This window comes from Pseudophryne corroboree, chromosome 8 (assembly GCF_028390025.1).
Source record: "Pseudophryne corroboree isolate aPseCor3 chromosome 8, aPseCor3.hap2, whole genome shotgun sequence".
Taxonomy (NCBI): domain Eukaryota; kingdom Metazoa; phylum Chordata; class Amphibia; order Anura; family Myobatrachidae; genus Pseudophryne; species Pseudophryne corroboree.
Window position 1 is genome coordinate 293,555,745 of NC_086451.1, and position 24,328 is coordinate 293,580,072.

At 47.3% G+C, this 24,328-nt stretch overlaps 1 protein-coding gene and 1 long non-coding RNA gene across 3 annotated transcripts in view; one reads left to right on the plus strand and one right to left on the minus strand.

Moving 5' to 3' along the window:
• The window catches only part of CAPN6 (calpain 6), a 247,925-nt gene that overhangs the window by 68,965 nt on the left and 154,632 nt on the right, over window positions 1-24,328 (minus strand). For both annotated transcript variants that reach the window (XM_063937310.1, XM_063937309.1), the window contains 2 exons: window positions 12,975-13,183; window positions 10,446-10,638 (listed from right to left, as the gene is read on the minus strand). In XM_063937310.1, coding sequence (XP_063793380.1) covers window positions 10,446-10,638; window positions 12,975-13,183 — 402 coding nt within the window. The remainder of the gene's footprint in view (window positions 1-10,445; window positions 10,639-12,974; window positions 13,184-24,328) is intronic.
• Window positions 1-24,328, plus strand: part of LOC134948992 (uncharacterized) — a 186,322-nt gene that overhangs the window by 46,029 nt on the left and 115,965 nt on the right. The window lies entirely within an intron of this gene.

Sequence of the window (24,328 nt, forward strand, 5' to 3'; positions counted from 1 at the left end):
CCAAAACACGGCCGCGGAACCGAACCCAAAACCAAAACACAAAACCCGAAAAATTTCAGGCGCTCATCTCTAGTTGACATGAGACAGCCGGCTACTCAGCTTGTGCCTGTCCAGACGTCTCATAGGCCGTCAGGGGCTCTAAAGCGCCCGTTACCTCAGATGGCAGATATAGACGCCGACACGGATACTGACTCCAGTGTCGATGGTGAAGAGACGAATGTGACTTCCAGTAGGGCCACACGTTACATGATTGAGGCAATGAAAAATGTTTTACACATTTCTGATAATACGAGTACCACCAAAAAAGGGGTATTATGTTCGGTGAGGAAAAACTACCTGTAGTTTTCCTGAATCTGAGAAATTAAATGAGGTGTGTGATGATGCGCGGGTTTCCCCCGATAACAACGGATAATTTCTAAAATGTTATTGGCATTATATCCTTTCCCGCCAGAGGTTAGGGTGCGTTGGGAAACACCCCCTAGGGGGGATAAAGCGCTCACCCGCTTGTAAGGGCTCTACTTTCGCCTGAGATGGCCGCCCTTAAGGATCCTGCTGATAGAAAGCAGGAGGGTATCCTAAAAGGTATTTACACACATACTGGTGTTATACTGCGACCAGCAATCGCCTCAGCCTGGATGTGCAGTGCTGGGTTGGCGTGGTCAGATTCCCTGACTGAAAATATTGATACCCTAGATAGGGACAGTATATTTTTGCCTATAGAGCATTTAAAAGATGCATTTTTATATATGCGTGATGCACAGCGGAATATTTGCCGACTGGCATCAAGTCTAAGCGCGTTGTCCATTTCTACCAGTAGAGGGTTATGGACACGTCAGTGGTCAGGTGATGCGTATTCCAAACGGCATTTGGAAGTATTGCTTTATTAAGGGAGGAGTTATTTGGGGTCGGTCTTTCAGACCTGGTGGCCACGGCAACAGCTGGGAATTCCACGTTTGTACCCCAGGTCGCCTCTCAACATGAGAAGACGCCGTATTATCAGGCGCAGTCTTTTCGTGGACAAGCGGGCAAAAGGTTCCTCATTTCTGCCCCGTGACAGAGGGAGAGGAAAAAGGCTGCAGAAATCAGCCAGTTCCCAGGAACAGAAACCCTCTCCCGCCTCTGCCAAGCCCTCAGTATACGCTGGGGCTTTACAAGCAGAATCAGGCACGGTGGGGGGCCCGTCTCAATGAATTTCAGCGCGCAGTGGGCTCACTCGCAAGTAGACCCCTGGATCCTTCAGGTGATATCTCAGGGGTACAAATTAGAATTCGAGACGTCTCCCCCTCGCCGTTTCCTAAAGTCGGCTTTACCGATGTCTCCTTCTGACAGGGAGACAGTTTTGGAAGCCATTCACAAGCTGTATTCCCAGCAGGTGATAATCAAGATACCCCTCCTGCAACAGGGAACGGGGTATTATTCCACACTGTTGTGGTACCGAAGCCGGACGGCTCGGTGAGACCGATTCTAAATCTAAAATCTTTGAACACTTACGTACAGAGGTTCAAATTCAAGATTGAGTCACTCAGAGCAGTGATTGCGAACCTGGAAGAAGGGGACTACATGATGTCTCGGGACATCAAGGATGCTTACCTTCATGTCAAAATTTACCCTTCTCACCAAGGGTACCTCAGGTTTATGGTACAGAACTGTCACTATCAGTTCAGACGCTGCCGTATGGATGGTACACGGCACCCCGGGTCTTTACCAAGGTAATGGCCGAAATGATGATATTCCTTCGAAGGAAGTGAATTTTAGTTATCCCTTCCTTGGACAATTCCCTGATAAGGGTAAGATCCAGGGAACAGTTGGAGGTCGGTGTAGCACTATCTCAGGTAGTGTTGCGGCAGCACGATTGGATTCTCAATATTCCAAAATCGCACCTGGTTCCGACGACGTGTCTTCTGTTCCTAGGGATGATCCTGGACACAGTCCAGAAAAAGGTGTTTCTCCCGGAGGAGAAAGCCAGGGAGTTATCCGAGCTAGTCAGGAACCTCCTAAAACCGAGCCAAGTCTCAGTGCATCAATGCACAAGGGTTCTGGGTAAAATGGTGGCTTCCTACGAAGCAATCCCATTCGGCAGATTCCACGCAAGAACTTTCCAGTGGGACCTGCTGGACAAATGGTCCGGATCGCATCTTCAGATGCATCAGCGGATAACCCTGTCACCAAGGACAAGGGTGTCCCTCCTGTGGTGGTTGCAGAGTGCTCATCTTCTAGAGGGCCGCAGATTAGGCATTCAGGACTGGGTCCTGGTGACCACGGATGCCAGCCTGCGAGGCTGGGGAGCAGTCACACAGGGAAGGAATATCCAGGGCTTATGGTCAAGCCTGGAGACATCACTTCACATAAATATCCTGAAGCTAAGGGACATTTACAATGCTCTAAGCTTAGCAAGACCTCTGCTTCAAGGTCAGCCGGTGTTGATCCAGTCGGACAACATCACGGCAGTCACCCACGTAAACAGACAGGGTGGCACAAGAAGCAGGAGGGCAATGGCAGAAGCTGCAAGGATTCTTCGCTGGGCGGAAAATCATGTGATAGCACTGTCAGCAGTATTCATTCCGGGAGTGGACAACTGGGAAGCAGACTTCCTCAGCACGACCTCCACCCGGGAGAGTGGGGACTTCACCCAGAAGTCTTCCACATGATTAAAAACTCGACAGGTATTGCGCCAGGTCCAGGGACCCTCAGGCAATAAGCTGTAGACGCTCTGGTAACACCGTGGGTGTACCAGTCAGGGTATGTGTTCCCTCCTCTGCCTCTCATACCCAAGGTACTGAGATTGATAAGATGGAGAGGAGTAAGCACTATATTCGTGGTTCCGGATTGGCCAAGAAGGACTTGGTAACCAGAACTTCAAGAGATGCTCACGGAGGATCCGTGGCCTCTACCTCTAAGAAGGGACCTGCTCCAGCAAGGACCCTGTCTGTTCCAAGACTTACCGCGGCTGCGTTTGACGGCATGGCGGTTGAACGCCGGATCCTGAAGGAAAAAAGGCATTCCGGATGAAGTCATCCCTATCCTGATCAAAGCCAGGAAGGATGTAACCGCAAAAACATTATCACCGCAATTGGCGTAAATATGTTGCGTGGTGCGAGGCCAGTAAGGCCCGACGGAGAAAATTCAACTGGGTCGATTCCTACATTTCCTGCAAACAGGAGTGTCTATGGGCCTGAAATTGGGGTCCATTAAGGTTCAAATTTCGGCCCTGTCAATTTTCTTCCAAAAAGAACTAGCTTCAGTCCCTGAAGTTCAGACGTTGTAAAAGGGGGTACTGCATATACAGCCTCCTTTTGTGCCTCCAGTGGCACTTTGGGATCTCAATGTAGTTTTGGGTTCCAAAAGTCACATTGGTTTGAACCACTTAAATCTGTGGAGTTAAATTATCTCACATGGAAAGTGGTCATGCTGTTGGCCCTGGCCTGGGCCAGGCGCGTGTCAGAATTGGCGGCTTTATCCTGAAAAAGCCCTTATCTGATTTTCCATTCGGACAGGGCGGAATTGAGGACACGTCCTCAGTTTCTCCCCAAAGTGGTTTCAGCGTCTCACCTGAACCAACCTATTGGTGGTGCCTGCGGCTACTAGGGACTTGGAGGCCTCCAAGTTGCTAGACGTTGTCAGTGCCCTGAAAATATGTGTTTCCAGGACGGCTGGAGTCAGGAAATCTGACTCGCTGTTTATCCTGTGTGCACCCAACAAGCTGGGTGCTCCTGCTTCTATGCAGACTATTGCTCGTTGGATTTGTAGTACAATTCAGCTTGCACATTCTGTGGCAGGCCTGCCACAGCCAAAAATCTGTAAATGCCCACTCCACAAGGAAGGTGGGCTCATCTTGGGCGGCTGCCCGAGGGGTCTCGGCTTTACAACTTTGCCGAGCAGCTACTTGGTCAGGAGCAAATACATTTGTAAAATTCTACAAAATTGATATCCTGGCTGAGGAGGACCTGGAGTTCTCTCATTTGGTGCTGCAGAGTCATCCGCACTCTCCCGCCCGTTTGGGAGCTTTGGTATAATCCCCATGGTCCTTACGGAGTCCCCAGCATCCACTTAGGACGTTAGAGAAAATAGGAATTTACTTACCGATAATTCTATTTCTCATAGTCCGTAGTGGATGCTGGGCGCCCATCCCAAGTGCGGATTGTCTGCAATACTTGTACATAGTTATTGTTACAAAAATCGGGTTATTATTGTTGTGAGCCATCTTTCAGAGGCTCCTCTGTTATCAAAACAAAACAATAAATAAACAGCGCTACCAGGTGTTGGTATTCAAATCAATATATAAAATTTAATATAAACGAATTAATATAATAAACAAATATTAAAATCAAATAAATATAACAAGCCTCATAAGCCAGTAATACGACCAAAGGACATTTTCTATGGACTCGTGTAAGGGCCAGGTGATAGTAGGATTGTTCCAATGCTTTATAACATCATATCCTGCATGGATTACCAAATGATAATTACCGGATCCTAAGTGGAAGATGGCAGGGTATTCCACCTAGCGCGGTGATGATGGTTCTGTCCTGCGCAAATATGGATGGTGGTTCTCCCTTTTTGTTAAATGTCCACATGCATGGATCGGTCTCCGGATGAATGGGTGTTGGATGGGTCAGAGCTCTGAAGACCACTGCGGGTCGTCCCAAACATTTATATCCAATTTTTAGGAAAGGCAATGGATGATCAATTCCATAGACTCTCTGGCCTTGGTGATGTCCTGGTCATAGGCTGGCAACCTAACGCGTTTCACTGTCTGTTTGGCAGCTTTATCAAAGGCAACATCCATTACCAGTTTCGGGCATTACCTTTTGGTTTAACAACGGCTCAGCGAGTCTTCACCAAAGTTATGGCGGTGATGACGGTGGTACTCCGCCGTCAAGGAGTCAGGATACTGCCGTATCTGGATGACTTGTTAATCCTGGCAAATTCCCCAGATCTTCTCCTGCGTCATCTGGATATGACGGTCCGGTTTCTACAAGCCCACGGGTGGCTCATCAACTGGAAGAAATCCTCCCTGGTCCCTGCTCAGAGCATGGTGCACCTGGGTGCGCTGTTGGAGACTCACAACCAGAGGTTGTTCTTGTCTCAGGAGAAAGTCCTGAAGCTTCAGGACAGGATTCGTTGCTTCCTTTCTCGTCCGCAAGTGTCGATACATTCAGCAATGCAGGTGCTGGGCCTCATGGTATCAGCATTCGACATGGTGGAGTATGCTCAATTCCACTCTCGCCCCCTCCAGAGGCTGATTCTAGCCAAGTGGGACGGCCTGCCTCACCGGATCTGATCTCAAATGATCTTATTGACTCCAGAGGTCCGTCTGTCGCTGCTTTGGTGGCTCCGGGATCAACAATTGTGCAGGGGTCGTCCCTTCTGGATATCCAACTGGGTCCTATTGACGACAGATGCCAGTCTAAGAGGTTGGGGCGCGGTGCTGGAGCAGCACTCCCTTCAGGGTCGGTGGACTAAGGAGGAATCTCTCCTCTCGATCAACATTCTGGAATTGCGGGCGGTCTTCAATGCGTTGAACCTGGCCCAGCATTTAATTCAGAACCGTCCTGTTCAAGTAAAGTCGGACAAAGCCACCACAGTGCGAGAAGGATAATGTATACCCAAAGGTATTCGGGCGCTGTGAGGCGAGATGCTCGGCTAAGCGGCAGCCAAGTTTAAGAGGGAAGTCACTCCCAATATAGTTACGGAAGAAAAAGAAAGGAGGCTGCGCTGCAAGAGGGAAAGAACAATGATCCACTAAATGTGTACAATTTGATAAATTTATTAAAAGCGCTAACTGATTAAAAAACAGCAATATTCCGTACAATTAAATGTGCCATGTGCATACAAGAAAAAAATATAAAAAAATTATTTTTTTACCCAGAATAATGGTTCAGGACATGTGTCATAAAGCTCTATAGGATCCGTTCCAAATATTGCCCTGGAGTGCTAAAAGTCCAGTTATAATCCACTGTGGAGAGTCCCTTTTATATGGTATTTAGAGAGTCCTTTATAAATTCCATATGCCGCTAGAGGATTGGAGATGGAATACAATGTCCCATGTGCAGTGGGTACCTCATGCAGTGCGGTAATTGGATGGTGCCTCTCTGGGACTCCTCTGGAAAGCTGGAAAGGATTGATAAGGGCTGGTCCGGATCCAATTGAGAAGAAGTCCTGCTCCAATGGGTAAAAACCTGACGCGTTTCGCTGCGTATGCCTTGCAGCTTTTTCAAAGGTTTTTTTTCTTGTATGCACATGGCACATTTAATTGTACGGAATATTGCTGTTTTTTAATCAGTTAGCGCTTTTAATAAATTTATCAAATTGTACACATTTAGTGGATCATTGTTCTTTCCCTCTTGCAGCGCAGCCTCCTTTCTTTTTCTAACGCCACCACAGTGGCTTACATAAATCATCAAGGCGGCACTCCAAGCCATTTGGCAATGAAGAAAGTCTCACGGATTCTACGCTGGGCGGAACGCCATCTACCGGCCATATCGGCAATATTCATTCTGGGAGTCCTGAAATGGGAAGCAGACTTTCCGTCAGGACGTACATGCCAGCGAGTGGGGCCTCCTTTCAGAAGTGTTTCAACTCCTAGTGGAAAAGTAGGGTCTTCCAGATGTAGATCTGATGGCGTCTCAACACAATCACAAGGTTCCGGTCTTCGGAGCAAGGACAAGGGATCCTCAAGCAGCATTCGTGGATGCGCTGGTGGTGCCGTGGAGGTTTCGGCTGCAGTACGTGTTCCCTCCGGTGTCACTCCTGCCCAGGGTAATTCAGAAGTTCAAGCAAGAAAGAGGAAATCTGCTTCTCATAGCTCCGGCGTGGCCCAGACGGCACTGGTTCTCACACCTGCAAGGCCTATCGTCGGACCGTCCACTTCTACTTCCACAATGCCCAGACCTCCTCGTTCAGGGCCCCTGTGTCTACCAGGACCTAGCCCGGCTATCTTTGACGCGTGGCTCTTGAAGCTTCCGTCTTGAGGGCTAAGGGTTTTTCTGAAGAGGTCATTAAAACTATGTTGCGGGCCCGGAAACCCGGCTTCTGCTCCGATTTATCATAGGGTCTGGCATTCCTACTTTGTTTGGTGCGCATCTAACAATTATGACGCTTCCAAGTTTAGTACAGCCAAACTTTTGGCTTTTCTGCAGCAAGGCCTAGATTTAGGCCTGCGTCTGGCCTCCCTCAAGGTTCATATTTCTGCCTTGTCGGTGTGGTTTCAGAGAAAAATTGCGACTTTACCTGATGTTCATACTTTTCACTCAGGGTGTGTTGCGTATCCAACCTCCCTATGTCCCGCCTGTGGCTCCTTTGGACTTGTCGGTGGTTTTGGAGGCGTTGCAGGAGCCTCCATTTGAACCCCTTGGCTCAGCTGACCTTAAGTGGCTTTCCCTTACGGTGGTGTTCTTGCTGGCTATTGCCTCTGCTAGAAGAGTGTCGGATCTGGGTGCCTTGTCTTGTAGTTCCCCATATCTGATTTTTCACCGTGACCAGGCGGTTCTTAGGACTCGTCCCGGATATTTACCTAAGGTGGTTTCATTGTTCCACCTTAATCAGGAGATTGTGGTTCCGGCCTTTGTCTCTCCTGATCTGTCTCCCAAAGAGCGGTCTTTGGATGTGGTACGGGCTCTCCGTATCTATGTGAAGAGAACTGCTTCTATTCGAAAATCTGATTCTCTCTTTGTTTTGTTTGGATTTCACAAACGTGGCTGGCCTGCTCACAAGCAGACCCTGGCCAGATGGATTAGAATGGTGATTGCACATGCTTATGTGAGGGCTGGTCTGTCTGCTCCTGCTCACATTATGGCCCATTCTACTCGGTCTGTTGGACCTTCATGGGCGGCCCAACGTGGTGCGACCCTTGATCAATTGTGCAAGGCGGCTACGTGGTCCTCAGGGAACACGTTCATAAGGTTCTATGCCTTTGATACAGCCACTTCCCAGGATGCTTCCTTTGGAAGCCGGGTTCTTGTGCCCGCTACAGTGCGTCCCCTCCCATAAGGAACTGCTTTAGGACATCCCCATTGTCCAATCCTTGTGGAGCCAGTGTACCCCGCAGCAGAAAACGAGTTTTATGGTAAGAACTTACCTTTGTTAAAACTCTTTCTGCAAGGTACACTGGGCTCCAGAAGGCGCCCACCCTGACGCACTTAGCTTCTTTGGGTTGGTATGGCATTAGCCGCTGACACTTCTCCTGTCGTGAGAGTGTGGTGTATGTGGCTACTAACCGTTGTCGTCTCTTTTCCTGCTACTGCATTGGGCTGGTTAACTAAAAACTGAGCTCCTGTGCTGGGTGGCGGGGTGATATAGGAGGCGGCGCTGTGCATTCTGGGAACAGTCAAAGCTTTGAGCCTGTTGGTGCCTCGGATCAAGATCCTATTCTACACCCCATTGTCCAATCCTTGTGGAGCCCATTGTCCAATCCTTGTGGAGCCCAGTGTACCTCGCAGAAAGAGTTTTAACAAAGGTAAGTTCTTACCATAAAACTCATTTTCCTAGACCATACTTTCAAGCTTTGGGGGAGATTTATCGAAGCTTAAAGAGAGATAAAGTGGAGAGAGATAAAGCACCGACCGACTATCTCCTGACATTTTTCATATACAGCCTGCAACATGGCAGTTAGGCACCTGCCTGGCACTAAAGCCAGGAGTAAGTTACCTGCCCAGGTTGCATCACATGTGACGTGCTGCCCCGCTGAGTCCCCCGTCATGTAGATGAGGAGATCTGTTCTGCACTAATCTCCCCTGGCTTCCCGGATCCCGGGGTACCAGTAGACACGGGGGGGGGGGGGTGTACAAAATACCCCCTAGATAAAAATTGTAAGTTAATCGGTTAAGCCTGGCTAAATCTCCCCCACGGCCTGTAAAATGACAGCTAGGGGCTGATTGGTTGGGACTGTAGCTCTCTTCACTTTGGGCCTAATTCAGATGCGGTTGTTCTTGCTGCTGCTGCTGCAGCTGCTATCATTTGCTGTATGCAATTGCAATTATATGCTGAATATGGGCAAAAGCTAACCCATACCTCCTAACATTACCCTCTCCAGGAGGGACACAATGCTCTGCTTCTGGACTTTTCTCCTAATTTATGATTGCTGGCACCTGTATTGAACAGGTTAATGGATAAGAAAAGTGTTTCTGCACAGGTGATGGTAATCAGAAATTAAGAGGGAAGTCCAGGAGCAGAGCGTTCTGTCCCTCCTGGAGAGGGTCATGTTGGAAGGTATGGCTAACCTGAGTATAGGGACGCCCACTGCAGTCACATGGGCCCTCATTCCGAGTTGTTCGCTCGGTATTTTTCATCGCATCGCAGTGAAAATCCGCTTAGTACGCATGCGCAATGTTCGCACTGCGACTGCGCCAAGTAACTTTACTATGAAGAAAGTATTTTTACTCACGGCTTTTTCTTCGCTCCGGCGATCGTAATGTGATTGACAGGAAATGGGTGTTACTGGGCGGATACACAGCGTTTCAGGGGCGTGTGGCTGAAAACGCTACCGTTTCCGGAAAAAACGCAGGAGTGGCCGGGGAAACGGTGGGAGTGCCTGGGCGAACGCTGGGTGTGTTTGTGACGTCAACCAGGAACGACAAGCACTGAAATGATCGCACAGGCAGAGTAAGTCTGGAGCTACTCTGAAACTGCTAACTCGTTTGTAATCGCAATATTGCGCGTACGTCGGTCGCAATTTTAAGAAGCTAAGATTCACTCCCAGTAGGCGGCGGCTTAGCGTGTGTAACTCTGCTACATTCGCCTTGCGAGCGAACAACTCGGAATGAGGGCCATCATTTCCATCTGACGGTGTATAATTGCTGATACATTGGTACTATCATCGCAAATTGGGTCATATGGCCTTTGAGTGCCTCTGAAGACGCACAGGCTGAGCGGCTTTCCTGGGACGCAGTGGGCTCTCCAGTAGCAAGTAAGATCGCTATTGCTAATTTATGCACACCCAGAAAACACAGTCTGAACGGCCATAACATGCCTGCATTTATTCAACTACTCCTCATTCCCACCCCTAAATGCTGTCTTCCTGTCACTCGCCTTACAACTAATTCCTTGGTGCGACCATCATTGCAATTCAATCGAAGCACATGCGCACTGCGGCTCAGATGCATGCGCAGTAAGAAAACATTGACCAATTAGCATACAATAGTCACTTTGCATCCCAACATCTGACTCAGACCCTTTATCTCTCTCCAAGCTTTGATAAATCTAGCCTTTTGTCTCCAGCTGTCTCCTGCTGAGCTCTCCATCTCTTTAATTACAACTCCTAGTTGGCCTGATCACTTTGGTCATTTATGGCTTCTCTTTTCTCTTACCAGAGCTGAATGCAAGTCCTACCACAATTAAAGTTACCAATCTGTGTCATGTAAGATACAGCAAGTGTAATGCTACAGTATATACATTTTGTGTAGGCTCTTTGTGTGAAATTAACTTAATTTAGAATGTAGCGATCTTACCTTGATATGACAGCAGATCAGCCCACCTCTTCTGTAAACTTTCAGGAGCTCCTCAAACAATTTTGTTTGTTCAATTATATTAACTCTGTAGTTGTCATCTGTTAGGTCAACACTTTCTGCAACTGCCCCAGTGAAATCCACAATGGCATCAGCTGAGCTGCCACCATCAAGGGCTTCGTATGATCCTGCCAACCTATGGAGAAGCATATGTCACTGTACACATAGTAAACATACAGCAGCAATATACCTGGAATGCCAGTGGTGAATTAAATCAGCCATGTGCCTTCAACTATTCCCTGAAAACTCACCTTCAGACAGGGGCTGGCTGGCAATTTTCAGCCTGGGGGGGGGGGGGGGGGGGGCAGACTCAAGCAAGTGGCCCAGCTTTTCATAGGGAATGCAATGCAAAGGCCCTGGAACACTAAAATTGCACTGGCCTGGGGGGCAGATGGCACCTGCCCCCCTGCCCAGCCAGCCCCTGCCTTCAGACAAGCTTCTAAAATTCCCAAACCACCCACTTAACCTCCCTTAGCTATTCTACCCAATCAATGTACATCCTCTCTAGGCAGTTCAAACTAAGGGGGGTATTCAATTAAGTACAGTTTTTTCGATTGGTCAAAAAAAGGCACTAATTCGACACATGGTATTCAATTGCGGGCGTTTTTTAATCCATTTTCGCCCATGCCGTTTCACTTTTTTTTTTGTCGTATCGGCGTGGATGAAAATTATGACTAAAAATGGGCGAATTCAACAAAACACGTGTATCGGCGGCAAATTCACTGATACACATTTTTCTCGCTAATGCCAGATTTTTTGACCAGTCGAAAAAATGGCACAGGCATTGAATAGGTCGAATGTAAATTCGACCTAAAAATGGGCGAAAGGGGCAGTTTTTCGACTGGGCGAAAAAACGTCACTAATTGAATACCCCCCTACATGTTCATGTATTATTCAATACTCAAAGAACCCTCTGATTTCAGGCCTACATTGCTGCGCTGGAACATACAACCCACTAAGCAGTTTCTATTTCAAGCACTTAACCTCATATATCAATTTCCTATTTGCCTATAGAATGTGAGCCTGCAAGCAGTTCCCTCTTACCCCGCTGTCGGTCTGCTAACACCCAGTGATGTTTTATTACTGTATTCCCAATTGTAAAGCACAATGGAATATGTTAGTGTTAAATAAAAAATTGACTTCATTTTAATAATCTATGGGCCTGATTAGTAGATGGATGCATTAGCACAGCCATTGCGTTTTTGTATGGCGCGGCTGTGCTAAAATATGCTAATGCCGCATAAGACGTTTTGTGTAAATAGACGCCTCTTGTCGGCTTCTCTGATCCACTGTTGTGTCTGAAGCTACCGCATCAGATCTTCTGTAAGAAAATCAGACATCTCAGGATGTCGGGTGTAATCATGGAGCAGAAGCCAGTAATCTGTATTGGAAGATGCAGTTTCTGGCCTCGGCACATCTACAAAATGGGCCTGACACACCTCCATTTTGTAGAGCTCTCCCCGTTACTGCCCCCATTTTGCCCCCAAATGGCTGCAGTCTGTCATTAAGGATTTGGTTTAGGGGGCAATGCGAGTGATCTTGCAGACACAGATCTGCACATGAGCAATACAGATCCTGAGCATGTGCAGATCGTGAACATTGAGATGTATGGGAACCATCGGGTTTGCTTACATCCCTGAATTAGGCTCTATATAAATAATTTGCTATGGTCTGTCCCATCTCCAACATGCATGCATGCCAGTAGGGGATGCGGTCAAGATCCCGCCGGACGGAATCCCAGCGGTCGGAATACCGACAACGGAATCCCGACCGGCACAATCCCAACATATTCTCCCTCTGTGGGTGTCCACGACACCAATTGAGGGAGAATAAATTAGTGTGCTGAGCGTAGTGAGGCACCGTGCCCACAGCGTGCCGAGTGCAATGAGCCCGCAAGGGGCTGCGTTGCGCTCGCCCTTGTGTCGGGATTGTGCCGGTCGGGATTCCGGTGTCGGGATCCCAACCTCCGGAATCCCGTCCAGCGGCATTTCGTACTGATCCCGCCAGTAGCACCCACAACAATGGAGAAGGGACAGACGTAGTGGGAGCAGGGATGGGATGGATGAGAAGGGGGTGTGCATTACAGGATGGAGTGGGGGGTCGGATAGGATGAATCAGTGAGTGAGAGTTTGGGTCAAGAGGAGTGTCATAAAGAGAAAGGTGGACAGCGCAGGGTTCATTTACTAGTAATAATAATAGACTTAGGATGTGCCCTTGCTGCACATAAATCTTAGAACCTGATGAGTTTTATATAGAGGACGTGAATGAGAATTTTTTAATTCAAAATCTAAAGACCTTTATAAATATCACCAGAAATATGACGTGTTGTCTAGAAAATATAACCTCAAATGATGACCTTCAGGGTGTTAGAAAGACCACCCTAGTAATGTTAATCTCTGCAATAGTGTTAATGTAGCAGTTCGTCTGGATCTACTCCCAGTTCCATATCTTTTACATGGAAGTGGTTCTTACTTGGCATAAGCCTTCTCCAGCAGTGCGCTCCAGAATTCATTCTTCACATTGGAATGGCAATAGATCAAACTCCCGTCTATGCTTGGCAAGCGATCATCAATGACCACATCGACCCATTCCCCCAAACACCAGAACTTGAAATGGAAAATTCCTGCATATCTGTGTGGTTCTTTTGGGTCCCACTCCTGTCTCTTCCATTGTGGAATAACCTACAATAAAAGAAGAAGTTGCAGACAGTAGTTGGAACACTAGTTTGATGTTATTAATGTACAACTACAGAAATATTGGGGTTATTTGCAAACGATTATCTTGGTTGATCCCTGGCAATAGAGTGGGTTACCTGAAGAAGCGTGGACACACCATCTTTGGGGTGTGGTCACTAGAGATGAGCGGGTTCGGTTCCTCGGAATCCGAACCCGCCCGAACTTCAGCTTTTTTTACACGGGGCCGAGCAGGCTCGGATCCTCCCGCCTTGCTCAGTTAACCCGAGCGCGCCCGAACGTCATCATCCTGCTGTCGGATTCTCGCGAGGCTCGGATTCTATCGCGAGACTCGGATTCTATATAAGGAGCCGCGCGTCGCCGCCATTTTCACACGTGCATTGAGATTGATAGGGAGAGGACGTGGCTGGCGTCCTCTCCGTTTAGACTAGAGTACTAGAGAGAGACACAAATTTTGGGGAGCATATTATTTAGAGATGAGCGGGTTCGGTTTCTCTGAATCCGAACCCGCCAGAACTTCATGTTTTTTTTCACGAGTCCGAGCGACTCGGATCTTCCCGCCTTGCTCGGTTAACCCGAGCGCGCCCGAACGTCATCATGACGCTGTCGGATTCTCGCGAGGCTCGGATTCTATCGCGAGACTCGGATTCTATATAAGGAGCCGCGCGTCGCCGCCATTTTCACACGTGCATTGAGATTGATAGGGAGAGGACGTGGCTGGCGTCCTCTCCGTTTAGACACTTGATTTACTAATTTTGGGGAGCATTAGGAGTACTCAGTAGTGTACAGTGCAGAGTTTTGCTGATAGTGACCAGTGACCACCACTTTTATTTATAATCCGTTCTCTGCCTGAAAAAAGCGATACACAGCACACAGTGACTCAGTCACATACATACCATATCTGTGTGCACTGCTCAGGCTCAGGCCAGTGTGCTGCATCATCTATATATATTATATATCTGTCTGACTGCTCAGCTCACACAGCTTATAATTGTGGGGGAGACTGGGGAGCACTACTGCAGTGCCAGTTATAGGTTATAGCAGGAGCCAGGAGTACATAATATTATATTAAAATTAAACAGTGCACACTTTTGCTGCAGGAGTGCCACTGCCAGTGTGACTAGTGACCAGTGACCTGACCACCAGTATATAATATTAGTAGTATACTATCTCTTTATCAACCAGTCTATATTAGCAGCAGACACAGTACAGTGCGGTAGTTCACGGCTGTGGCTACCTCTGTGTCGGCACTCGGCAGCCCGTCCATAATTGTATATACCAGTGACCTAACCGTGGTTTTTTTTTCTTTCTTTATACATACATACTAGTTACGAGTATACTATCTCTTTATCAACCAGTCTATATATTAGCAGCAGACACAGTACAGTGCGGTAGTTCACGGCTGTGGCTACCTCTGTGTCGGCACTCGGCAGCCCGTCCATAATTGTATATACCAGTGACCTAACCGTGGTTTTTTTTTCTTTCTTTATACATACATACTAGTTACGAGTATACTATCTCTTTATCAACCAGTCTATATATTAGCAGCAGACACAGTACAGTGCGGTAGTTCACGGCTGTGGCTACCTCTGTGTCGGCACTCGGCAGCCCGTCCATAATTGTATATACCAGTGACCTAACCGTGGTTTTTTTTTCTTTCTTTATACATACATACTAGTTACGAGTATACTATCTCTTTATCAACCAGTCTATATATTAGCAGCAGACACAGTACAGTGCGGTAGTTCACGGCTGTGGCTACCTCTGTGTCGGCACTCGGCAGCCCGTCCATAATTGTATATACCAGTGACCTAACCGTGGTTTTTTTTTCTTTCTTTATACATACATACTAGTTACGAGTATACTATCTCTTTATCAACCAGTCTATATATTAGCAGCAGACACAGTACAGTGCGGTAGTTCACGGCTGTGGCTACCTCTGTGTCGGCACTCGGCAGCCCGTCCATAATTGTATATACCAGTGACCTAACCGTGGTTATTTTTTTCTTTCTTTATACATACATACTAGTTACGAGTATACTATCTCTTTATCAACCAGTCTATATATTAGCAGCAGACACAGTACAGTGCGGTAGTTCACGGCTGTGGCTACCTCTGTGTCGGCACTCGGCAGCCCGTCCATAATTGTATACTAGTATCCAATCCATCCATCTCCATTGTTTACCTGAGGTGCCTTTTAGTTGTGCCTATTAAAATATGGAGAACAAAAATGTTGAGGTTCCAAAATTAGGGAAAGATCAAGATCCACTTCCACCTCGTGCTGAAGCTGCTGCCACTAGTCATGGCCGAGACGATGAAATGCCAGCAACGTCGTCTGCCAAGGCCGATGCCCAATGTCATAGTACAGAGCATGTCAAATCCAAAACACCAAATATCAGTAAAAAGCCTCTTTTTTTCTTTGCGTCATGTGCTGTTTGGGGAGGGTTTTTTGGAAGGGACATCCTGCGTGACACTGCAGTGCCACTCCTAGATGGGCCCGGTGTTTGTGTCGGCCACTAGGGTCGCTAATCTTACTCACATAGCTACCTCATTGCGCCTCTTTTTTTCTTTGCGTCATGTGCTGTTTGGGGAGGGTTTTTTGGAAGGGACATCCTGCGTGACACTGCAGTGCCACTCCTAGATGGGCCCGGTGTTTGTGTCGGCCACTAGGGTCGCTTATCTTACTCACACAGCGACCTCGGTGCAAATTTTAGGACTAAAAATAATATTGTGAGGTGTGAGGTATTCAGAATAGACTGAAAATGAGTGTAAATTATGGTTTTTGAGGTTAATAATACTTTGGGATCAAAATGACCCCCAAATTCTATGATTTAAGCTGTTTTTTAGTGTTTTTTGAAAAAAACACCCGAATCCAAAACACACCCGAATCCGACAAAAAAAATTCGGTGAGGTTTTGCCAAAACGCGTTCGAACCCAAAACACGGCCGCGGAACCGAACCCAAAACCAAAACACAAAACCCGAAAAATTTCAGGCGCTCATCTCTAAATTATTATTAGGAGGAGTACTACTTGCTGCTGATAGTGTGACCAGTGACCACCAGTTTACTTAATCCGTTCTCTGCCTGATAAAAAACGATACACAGTGTGACACAGTCACATACCATATCTGTGCTCAGCCCAGTGTGCTGCATCATATGTAATACTGTATATCATTATCTGACTGTGCTGAGTGCTCACTGCTCACACAGCTTAATTGTGGGGGAGACTGTGAGCAGTTATAGCAGGAGTACATATTTTAAGTACAGTGCACACTTTTGCTGCCAGAGTGCCACTGCCAGTGTGACTGACCAGTGACCACTGACCACCACCAGTATTGTGATTGTCTGCTGACCACCAGTATATTGTGATTGTCTGCCTGAAAAAGTTAAACACTCGTCGTGTGGTGTTTTTATAAACGCATTCTGCAGACAGTGTCCAGCAGGTCCGTCATTACATAATATATACCTGTCCGGCTGCAGTACTAGTGTGATATATATATATATATTTTAATTTTATCTCATTATCATCCAGTCTATATTAGCAGCAGACACAGTACGGTAGTCCACGGCTGTAGCTACCTCTGTGTCGGCAGTCGCTCGTCCATCCATAATTGTATACCACCTACCCGTGGTTTTTTTTTTCTATCTTCTTGATACTAGTAGCTTACTTTAGGAGTCTGCAGTGCTGAGTCTGACAGACAGTGTCCAGCAGGTCCGTCATTACATAATATATACCTGTCCGGCTGCAGTACTAGTGTGATATATATATATATTTTAATTTTATCTCATTATCATCCAGTCTATATTAGCAGCAGACACAGTACGGTAGTCCACGGCTGTAGCTACCTCTGTGTCGGCAGTCGCTCGTCCATCCATAATTGTATACCACCTACCCGTGTTTTTTTTTTTCTATCTTCTTGATACTAGTAGCTTACTTTAGGAGTCTGCAGTGCTGACAGACAGTGTCCAGCAGGTCCGTCATTACATAATATATACCTGTCCAGCTGCAGTACTAGTGTGATATATATATATATATTTTAATTTTATCTCATTATCATCCAGTCTATATTAGCAGCAGACACAGTACGGTAGTCCACGGCTGTAGCTACCTCTGTGTCGGCAGTCGCTCGTCCATCCATAATTGTATACCACCTACTTGTGGTTTTTTTTTTTTTCTATCTTCTTGATACTAGTAGCTTACTTTAGGAGTCTGCAGTGCTGAGTCTGACAGACAGTGTCCAGCAGGTCCGTCATTACATAATATATACCTGTCCGGCTGCAGTACTAGTGTGATATATATATATATTTTAATTTTATCTCATTATCATCCAGTCTATATTAGCAGCAGACACAGTACGGTAGTCCACGGCTGTAGCTACCTCTGTGTCGGCAGTCGCTCGTCCATCCATAATTGTATACCACCTACCCGTGTTTTTTTTTTTTCTATCTTCTTGATACTAGTAGCTTACTTTAGGAGTCTGCAGTGCTGACAGACAGTGTCCAGCAGGTCCGTCATTACATAATATATATCTGTCCGGCTGCAGTACTAGTGTGATATATATATATATTTTAATTTTATCTCATTATCATCCAGTCTATATTAGCAGCAGACACAGTACTGTAGTCCACGGCTGTAGCTACCTCTGTGTCGGCAGTCGCTCGTCATCCATAAGTATACTAGTATCCATCCATCTCCATTGTTTACCTGAGGTGCCTTTTAGTTGTGCCTATTAAAATATGGAGAACAAAAATGTTGAGGTTCCAAAAATAGGGAAAGATCAAGATCGACTTCCACCTCGTGCTGAAGCTGCTGCCACTAGTCATGGCCGAGACGATGAAATGCCAGCAACGTCGTCTGCCAAGGCCGATGCCCAATGTCATAGTACAGAGCATGTAAAATCCAAAACACCAAATATCAGTAAAAAAAGGACTCAAAAATCTAAAATAAAATTGTCGGAGGAGAAGCGTAAACTTGCCAATATGCCATTTACCACACGGAGTGGCAAGGAACGGCTGAGGCCCTGGCCTATGTTCATGGCTAGTGGTTCAGCTTCACATGAGGATGGAAGCACTCAGCCTCTCGCTAGAAAAATGAAAAGACTCAAGCTGGCAAAAGCACAGCAAAGAACTGTGCGTTCTTCGAAATCCCAAATCCACAAGGAGAGTCCAATTGTGTCGGTTGCGATGCCTGACCTTCCCAACACTGGACGTGAAGAGCATGCGCCTTCCACCATTTGCACGCCCCCTGCAAGTGCTGGAAGGAGCACCCGCAGTCCAGTTCCTGATAGTCAGATTGAAGATGTCAGTGTTGAAGTACACCAGGATGAGGAGGATATGGGTGTTGCTGGCGCTGGGGAGGAAATTGACAAGGAGGATTCTGATGGTGAGGTGGTTTGTTTAAGTCAGGCACCCGGGGAGACACCTGTTGTCCGTGGGAGGAATATGGCCATTGACATGCCTGGTGAAAATACCAAAAAAATCAGCTCTTCGGTGTGGAAGTATTTCAACAGAAATGCGGACAACATTTGTCAAGCCGTGTGTTGCCTTTGTCAAGCTGTAATAAGTAGGGGTAAGGACGTTAACCACCTCGGAACATCCTCCCTTATACGTCACCTGCAGCGCATTCATAATAAGTCAGTGACAAGTTCAAAAACTTTGGGCGACAGCGGAAGCAGTCCACTGACCAGTAAATCCCTTCCTCTTGTAACCAAGCTCACGCAAACCACCCCACCAACTCCCTCAGTGTCAATTTCCTCCTTCCCCAGGAATGCCAATAGTCCTGCAGGCCATGTCACTGGCAATTCTGACGAGTCCTCTCCTGCCTGGGATTCCTCCGATGCATCCTTGCGTGTAATGCCTACTGCTGCTGGCGCTGCTGTTGTTGCTGCTGGGAGTCGATGGTCATCCCAGAGGGGAAGTCGGAAGACCACTTGTACTACTTCCAGTAAGCAATTGACTGTCCAACAGTCCTTTGCGAGGAAGATGAAATATCACAGCAGTCATCCTGTTGCAAAGCGGATAACTGAGGCCTTGACAACTATGTTGGTGTTAGACGTGCGTCCGGTATCCGCCGTTAGTTCACAGGGAACTAGACAATTTCTTGAGGTAGTGTGCCCCCGTTACCAAATACCATCTAGGTTCCACTTCTCTAGGCAGGCGATACCGAGAATGTACACGGACGTCAGAAAAAGACTCACCAGTGTCCTAAAAAATGCAGTTGTACCCAATGTCCACTTAACCACGGACATGTGGACAAGTGGAGCAGGGCAGGGTCAGGACTATATGACTGTGACAGCCCACTGGGTAGATGTATGGACTCCCGCCGCAAGAACAGCAGCGGCGGCACCAGTAGCAGCATCTCGCAAACGCCAACTCTTTCCTAGGCAGGCTACGCTTTGTATCACCGGTTTCCAGAATACGCACACAGCTGAAAACCTCTTCCGGCAACTGAGGAAGATCATCGTGGAATGGCTTACCCCAATTGGACTCTCCTGTGGATTTGTGGCATCGGACAACGCCAGCAATATTGTGTGTGCATTAAATATGGGCAAATTCCAGCACGTCCCATGTTTTGCACATACCTTGAATTTGGTGGTGCAGAATTATTTAAAAAACGAGAGGGGCGTGCAAGAGATGCTGTCGGTGGCCAGAAGAATTGTGGGACACTTTCGGCGTACAGGCACCACGTACAGAAGACTGGAGCACCACCAAAAACGCCTGAACCTGCCCTGCCATCATCTGAAGCAAGAAGTGGTAACGAGGTGGAATTCAACCCTATATATGCTTCAGAGGTTGGAGGAGCAGCAAAAGGCCATTCAAGCCTATACAATTGAGCACGATATAGGAGGTGGAATGCACCTGTCTCAAGCGCAGTGGAGAATGATTTCAACGTTGTGCAAGGTTCTGCTGCCCTTTGAACTTGCCACACGTGAAGTCAGTTCAGACACTGCCAGCCTGAGTCAGGTCATTCCCCTCATCAGGCTTTTGCAGAAGAAGCTGGAGACATTGAAGGAGGAGCTAACACAGAGCGATTCCGCTAGGCATGTGGGACTTGTGGATGGAGCCCTTAATTCGCTTAACAAGGATTCACGGGTGGTCAATCTGTTGAAATCAGAGCACTACATTTTGGCCACCGTGCTCGATCCTAGATTTAAAACCTACCTTGGATCTCTCTTTCCGGCAGACACAAGTCTGCTGGGGTTCAAAGACCTGCTGGTGACAAAATTGTCAAGTCAAGCGGAACGCGACCTGTCAACATCTCCTCCTTCACATTCTCCCGCAACTGGGGGTGCGAGGAAAAGGCTCAGAATTCCGAGCCCACCCGCTGGCGGTGATGCAGGGCAGTCTGGAGCGACTGCTGATGCTGACATCTGGTCCGGACTGAAGGACCTGCCAACGATTACGGATACGGACATGTCGTCTACTGGCACTGCATATGATTCTCTCCCCATTGAAAGATTGGTGGAGGATTATATGAGTGACCGCATCCAAGTAGGCACGTCAGACAGTCCGTACTTATACTGGCAGGAAAAAGAGGCAATTTGGAGGCCCTTGCACAAACTGGCTTTATTCTACCTAACTTGCCCTCCCACAAGTGTGTACTCCGAAAGAGTGTTTAGTGCCGCCGCTCACCTTGTCAGCAATCGGCGTACGAGGTTACTTCCAGAAAATGTGGAGAAGATGATGTTCATTAAAATGAATTATAATCAATTCCTCCGTGGAGACATTGACCAGCAGCAATTGCCTCCACAAAGTACACAGGGAGCTGAGATGGTGGATTCCAGTGGGGACGAATTGATAATCTGTGAGGAGCGGGATGTACACGGTGATATATCGGAGGATGATGATGAGGTGGACATCTTGCCTCTGTAGAGCCAGTTTGTGCAAGGAGAGATTAATTGCTTCTTTTTCGGTGGGGGTCCAAACCAACCCGTCATTTCAGTCACAGTCGTGTGGCAGACCCTGTCACTGAAATGATGGGTTGGTTAAAGTGTGCATGTCCTGTTTATACAACATAAGGGTGGGTGGGAGGGCCCAAGGACAATTCCATCTTGCACCTCTTTTTTCTTTCATTTTTCTTTGCGTCATGTGCTGTTTGGGGAGTGTTTTTTGGAAGGGCCATCCTGCGTGACACTGCAGTGCCACACCTAGATGGGCCAGGTGTTTGTGTCGGCCACTAGGGTCGCTTAGCTTACTCACACAGCTACATCATTGCGCCTCTTTTTTTCTTTGCGTCATGTGCTGTTTGGGGAGTGTTTTTTGGAAGGGCCATCCTGCGTAACACTGCAGTGCCACTCCTAGATGGGCCAGGTGTTTGTGTCGGCCACTAGGGTCGCTTAGCTTAGTCATCCAGCGACCTCGGTGCAAATTTTAGGACTAAAAATAATATTGTGAGGTGTGAGGTGTTCAGAATAGACTGAAAATGAGTGGAAATTATGGTTTTTGAGGTTAATAATACTTTGGGATCAAAATGACCCCCAAATTCTATGATTTAAGCTGTTTTTTAGGGTTTTTTGAAAAAAACACCCGAATCCAAAACACACCCGAATCCGACAAAAAAAAATTCGGTCAGGTTTTGCCAAAACGCGATCGAACCCAAAACACGGCCGCGGAACCGAACCCAAAACCAAAACACAAAATCCGAAAAATTTCAAATGCACATCTCTAGTGGTCACACCATCTTACCAGTGTAATGCCCAGGTACACGGGGTGCTTATAGTCCAGTAGCAGCCGATGCTCGGTGTAAGCACCACTAATGTAAACACACCGTGACAGAGAGGCAAGTGATTTGCTTCCCCTTGTTATGCAGAAACAGAACCGCTATTTATCATGGTACAACTCAATTTTACTAAACACAGGAATCTGTCAGCTAGCAAGTGCTATAAAGGTTACCAGCACATAAATACACCATACAGAATAACAACAACCAGGTGTGAACAGGTGTATTTTAAGATAAAACACTTGTTGCAGTTTCCCTGGAGATAACTATTAACTACAATATTCAGTTGGAATGGGTGCAGTAGGTATGTATGTAGTCCATTTATGAAATCACCTTCGCTACTAGTAACGGCAGAAGACGGGTAGTATCTTAATTAAACAGCCAGAGCCGGTACACTGGCTGGTTTCCTTTTCTTACTCAGTCACAGTCACTCCTAGCCAGCAGTAGAGAACAAGTGAGGTCTCCGACGTGGGTATCAGCTGATTGTTGGTTTTAACGCAGGGTTGGTGACAGCCGGTAGTAGGGTAGCCGACAGGAGAGATGTCCAAAACGGTTTCACGAATGCTTGAAGCCTTATAAACTAGCAATTACGGAGTAACAGTCTTGTAACTTATCTCAAGCAGGAAGGAACATGGCTGGCTTAGGCTTGCATACAGTCAGCTGCGAACCAGCAGTAGCAGAGTAGCAGACAGGTGAATTAACTCAAGCAGGTACACGGCTGGCTTAGGCTTGCATACACAGTCAATAATGAACCAGCAGTAGCAGAGTAGCAACAGGTAAATTAATTTAAGCAAGTACGTGGCTGGCTTAGGCTTGCATACACAGTCACTGATGAACCGGCCAATAGCAGAATAAAAAATGTGAAGTAACTGAAGCAGGAAAACGGCTGGCTGAAGCTTGCATACACAGTCAATAATAAACTAGCAGTAGCAGAGTAGCAGGGTAGCCGACAGGAGAGATGTCCAAAACGGTTTCACGAATGCTTGAAGCCTTGTAAATCTGGTCACTACGGAGTAGCAGTCCTGTAATTTATCTCAAGCAGGAACATGGCTGGCTTAGGCTTGCATACAGTCAGCTGCGAACCAGCAGTAGCAGAGTAGCAGACAGGTGAGTTAACTGAAGCAGGTACATGGCTGGCTTAGGCTTGCATACACATTCGATAATGAATCAGCAGTAGCAGAGTAGCAACATGTAAATGAACTCAAGCAGGAACACGGTTGGCACAGACTTGCATACACAGGGCCTAATTCAGATCTGATCGCTGCTGTGTGTTTTCACACAGCGGGTGATCAGAGCTGAGCTACACATGCATATGCACCGCACTGCGCCGGCGCGTCACGCAGCTGCAACAGGCATCGGTGCCCTGCGACGGGATGGTGCAAAGGATCTATTTGCACAGGCATTCGCAATGAGATTGACAGGAAGAGGCCATTTGTGGGTGGTAACTGACTGTTTTCAGGGAGTGTCCAGAAAAACGCAGGCGGGCTCAAGCGTCTTCAGGGAGGGTGTCTGACATCAGCTCCGGCCCCGATCAGCAGGATTCGATGGCACAGGAAGAGTAAGTCATGGGCTGCGCAGAGACTGCACAAACTGATTTTTGTGCAGATCTGCAACTCAAGCGAACGCACACTTGCACAGTGGTTTAACCCTCCCCCCGTTATGCAGCGACTATCTAATCGAAGGGCTGCAAAAAATGCAGCCCAGCGATCCGATCTGAATTAGGCCCACAGTCGATAACGAACCAGCAGTAGCAAAATAGCAACAGGTGAATTAACTGAAGCAGGTACAAGGCTGGTTTAGGCTTGCATACACAGTCACTGATGAACCGGCCAATAGCAGAATAACAAACATGTGAAGTAACTTAAGCAGGTACACAGCTGGCTGAAGCTTGCATGCACAACTCTATCACCACTGCGTCACTTGTCAGCACTTAGAGATCACTCTGTCCAAACACATTAGCATAAATCATCCCCGCCTTTTCTCAAGTGGCATTTTGAAACACCCCTCGCAATAAGCCTGTGACCAGCATGAGAAGCACTTTTAGCATATCACATTAACATGAACAGAACACACTAGAATTCTCTTTGCATAACCACATTAGCAGGAACAGCTTATATTGGTGGTCATTCCGAGTTGATCGCTAGCTGCATTTGTTCGCAGCGCAGCGTTCAGGCAAAAAAAGTCAGTTCTGCGCATGTGTATGCGGCGCACGCACAACGTACGGGCACAACGAATGATGCAGTTTTGCACAGGGTCTAGCGATGCATTCCAGTCGCACGGTTGCCGTAGAGTGATTGACATGAAGTGGGCGTTTCTGGGTGGCAACTGAACGTTTTCAGGGAGTGTTCGGAAAAACGCAGGCATGCCAGGGAAAACGCAGGCGTGGCTGGGCGTACGCTGGGCGGGTGTGTTACG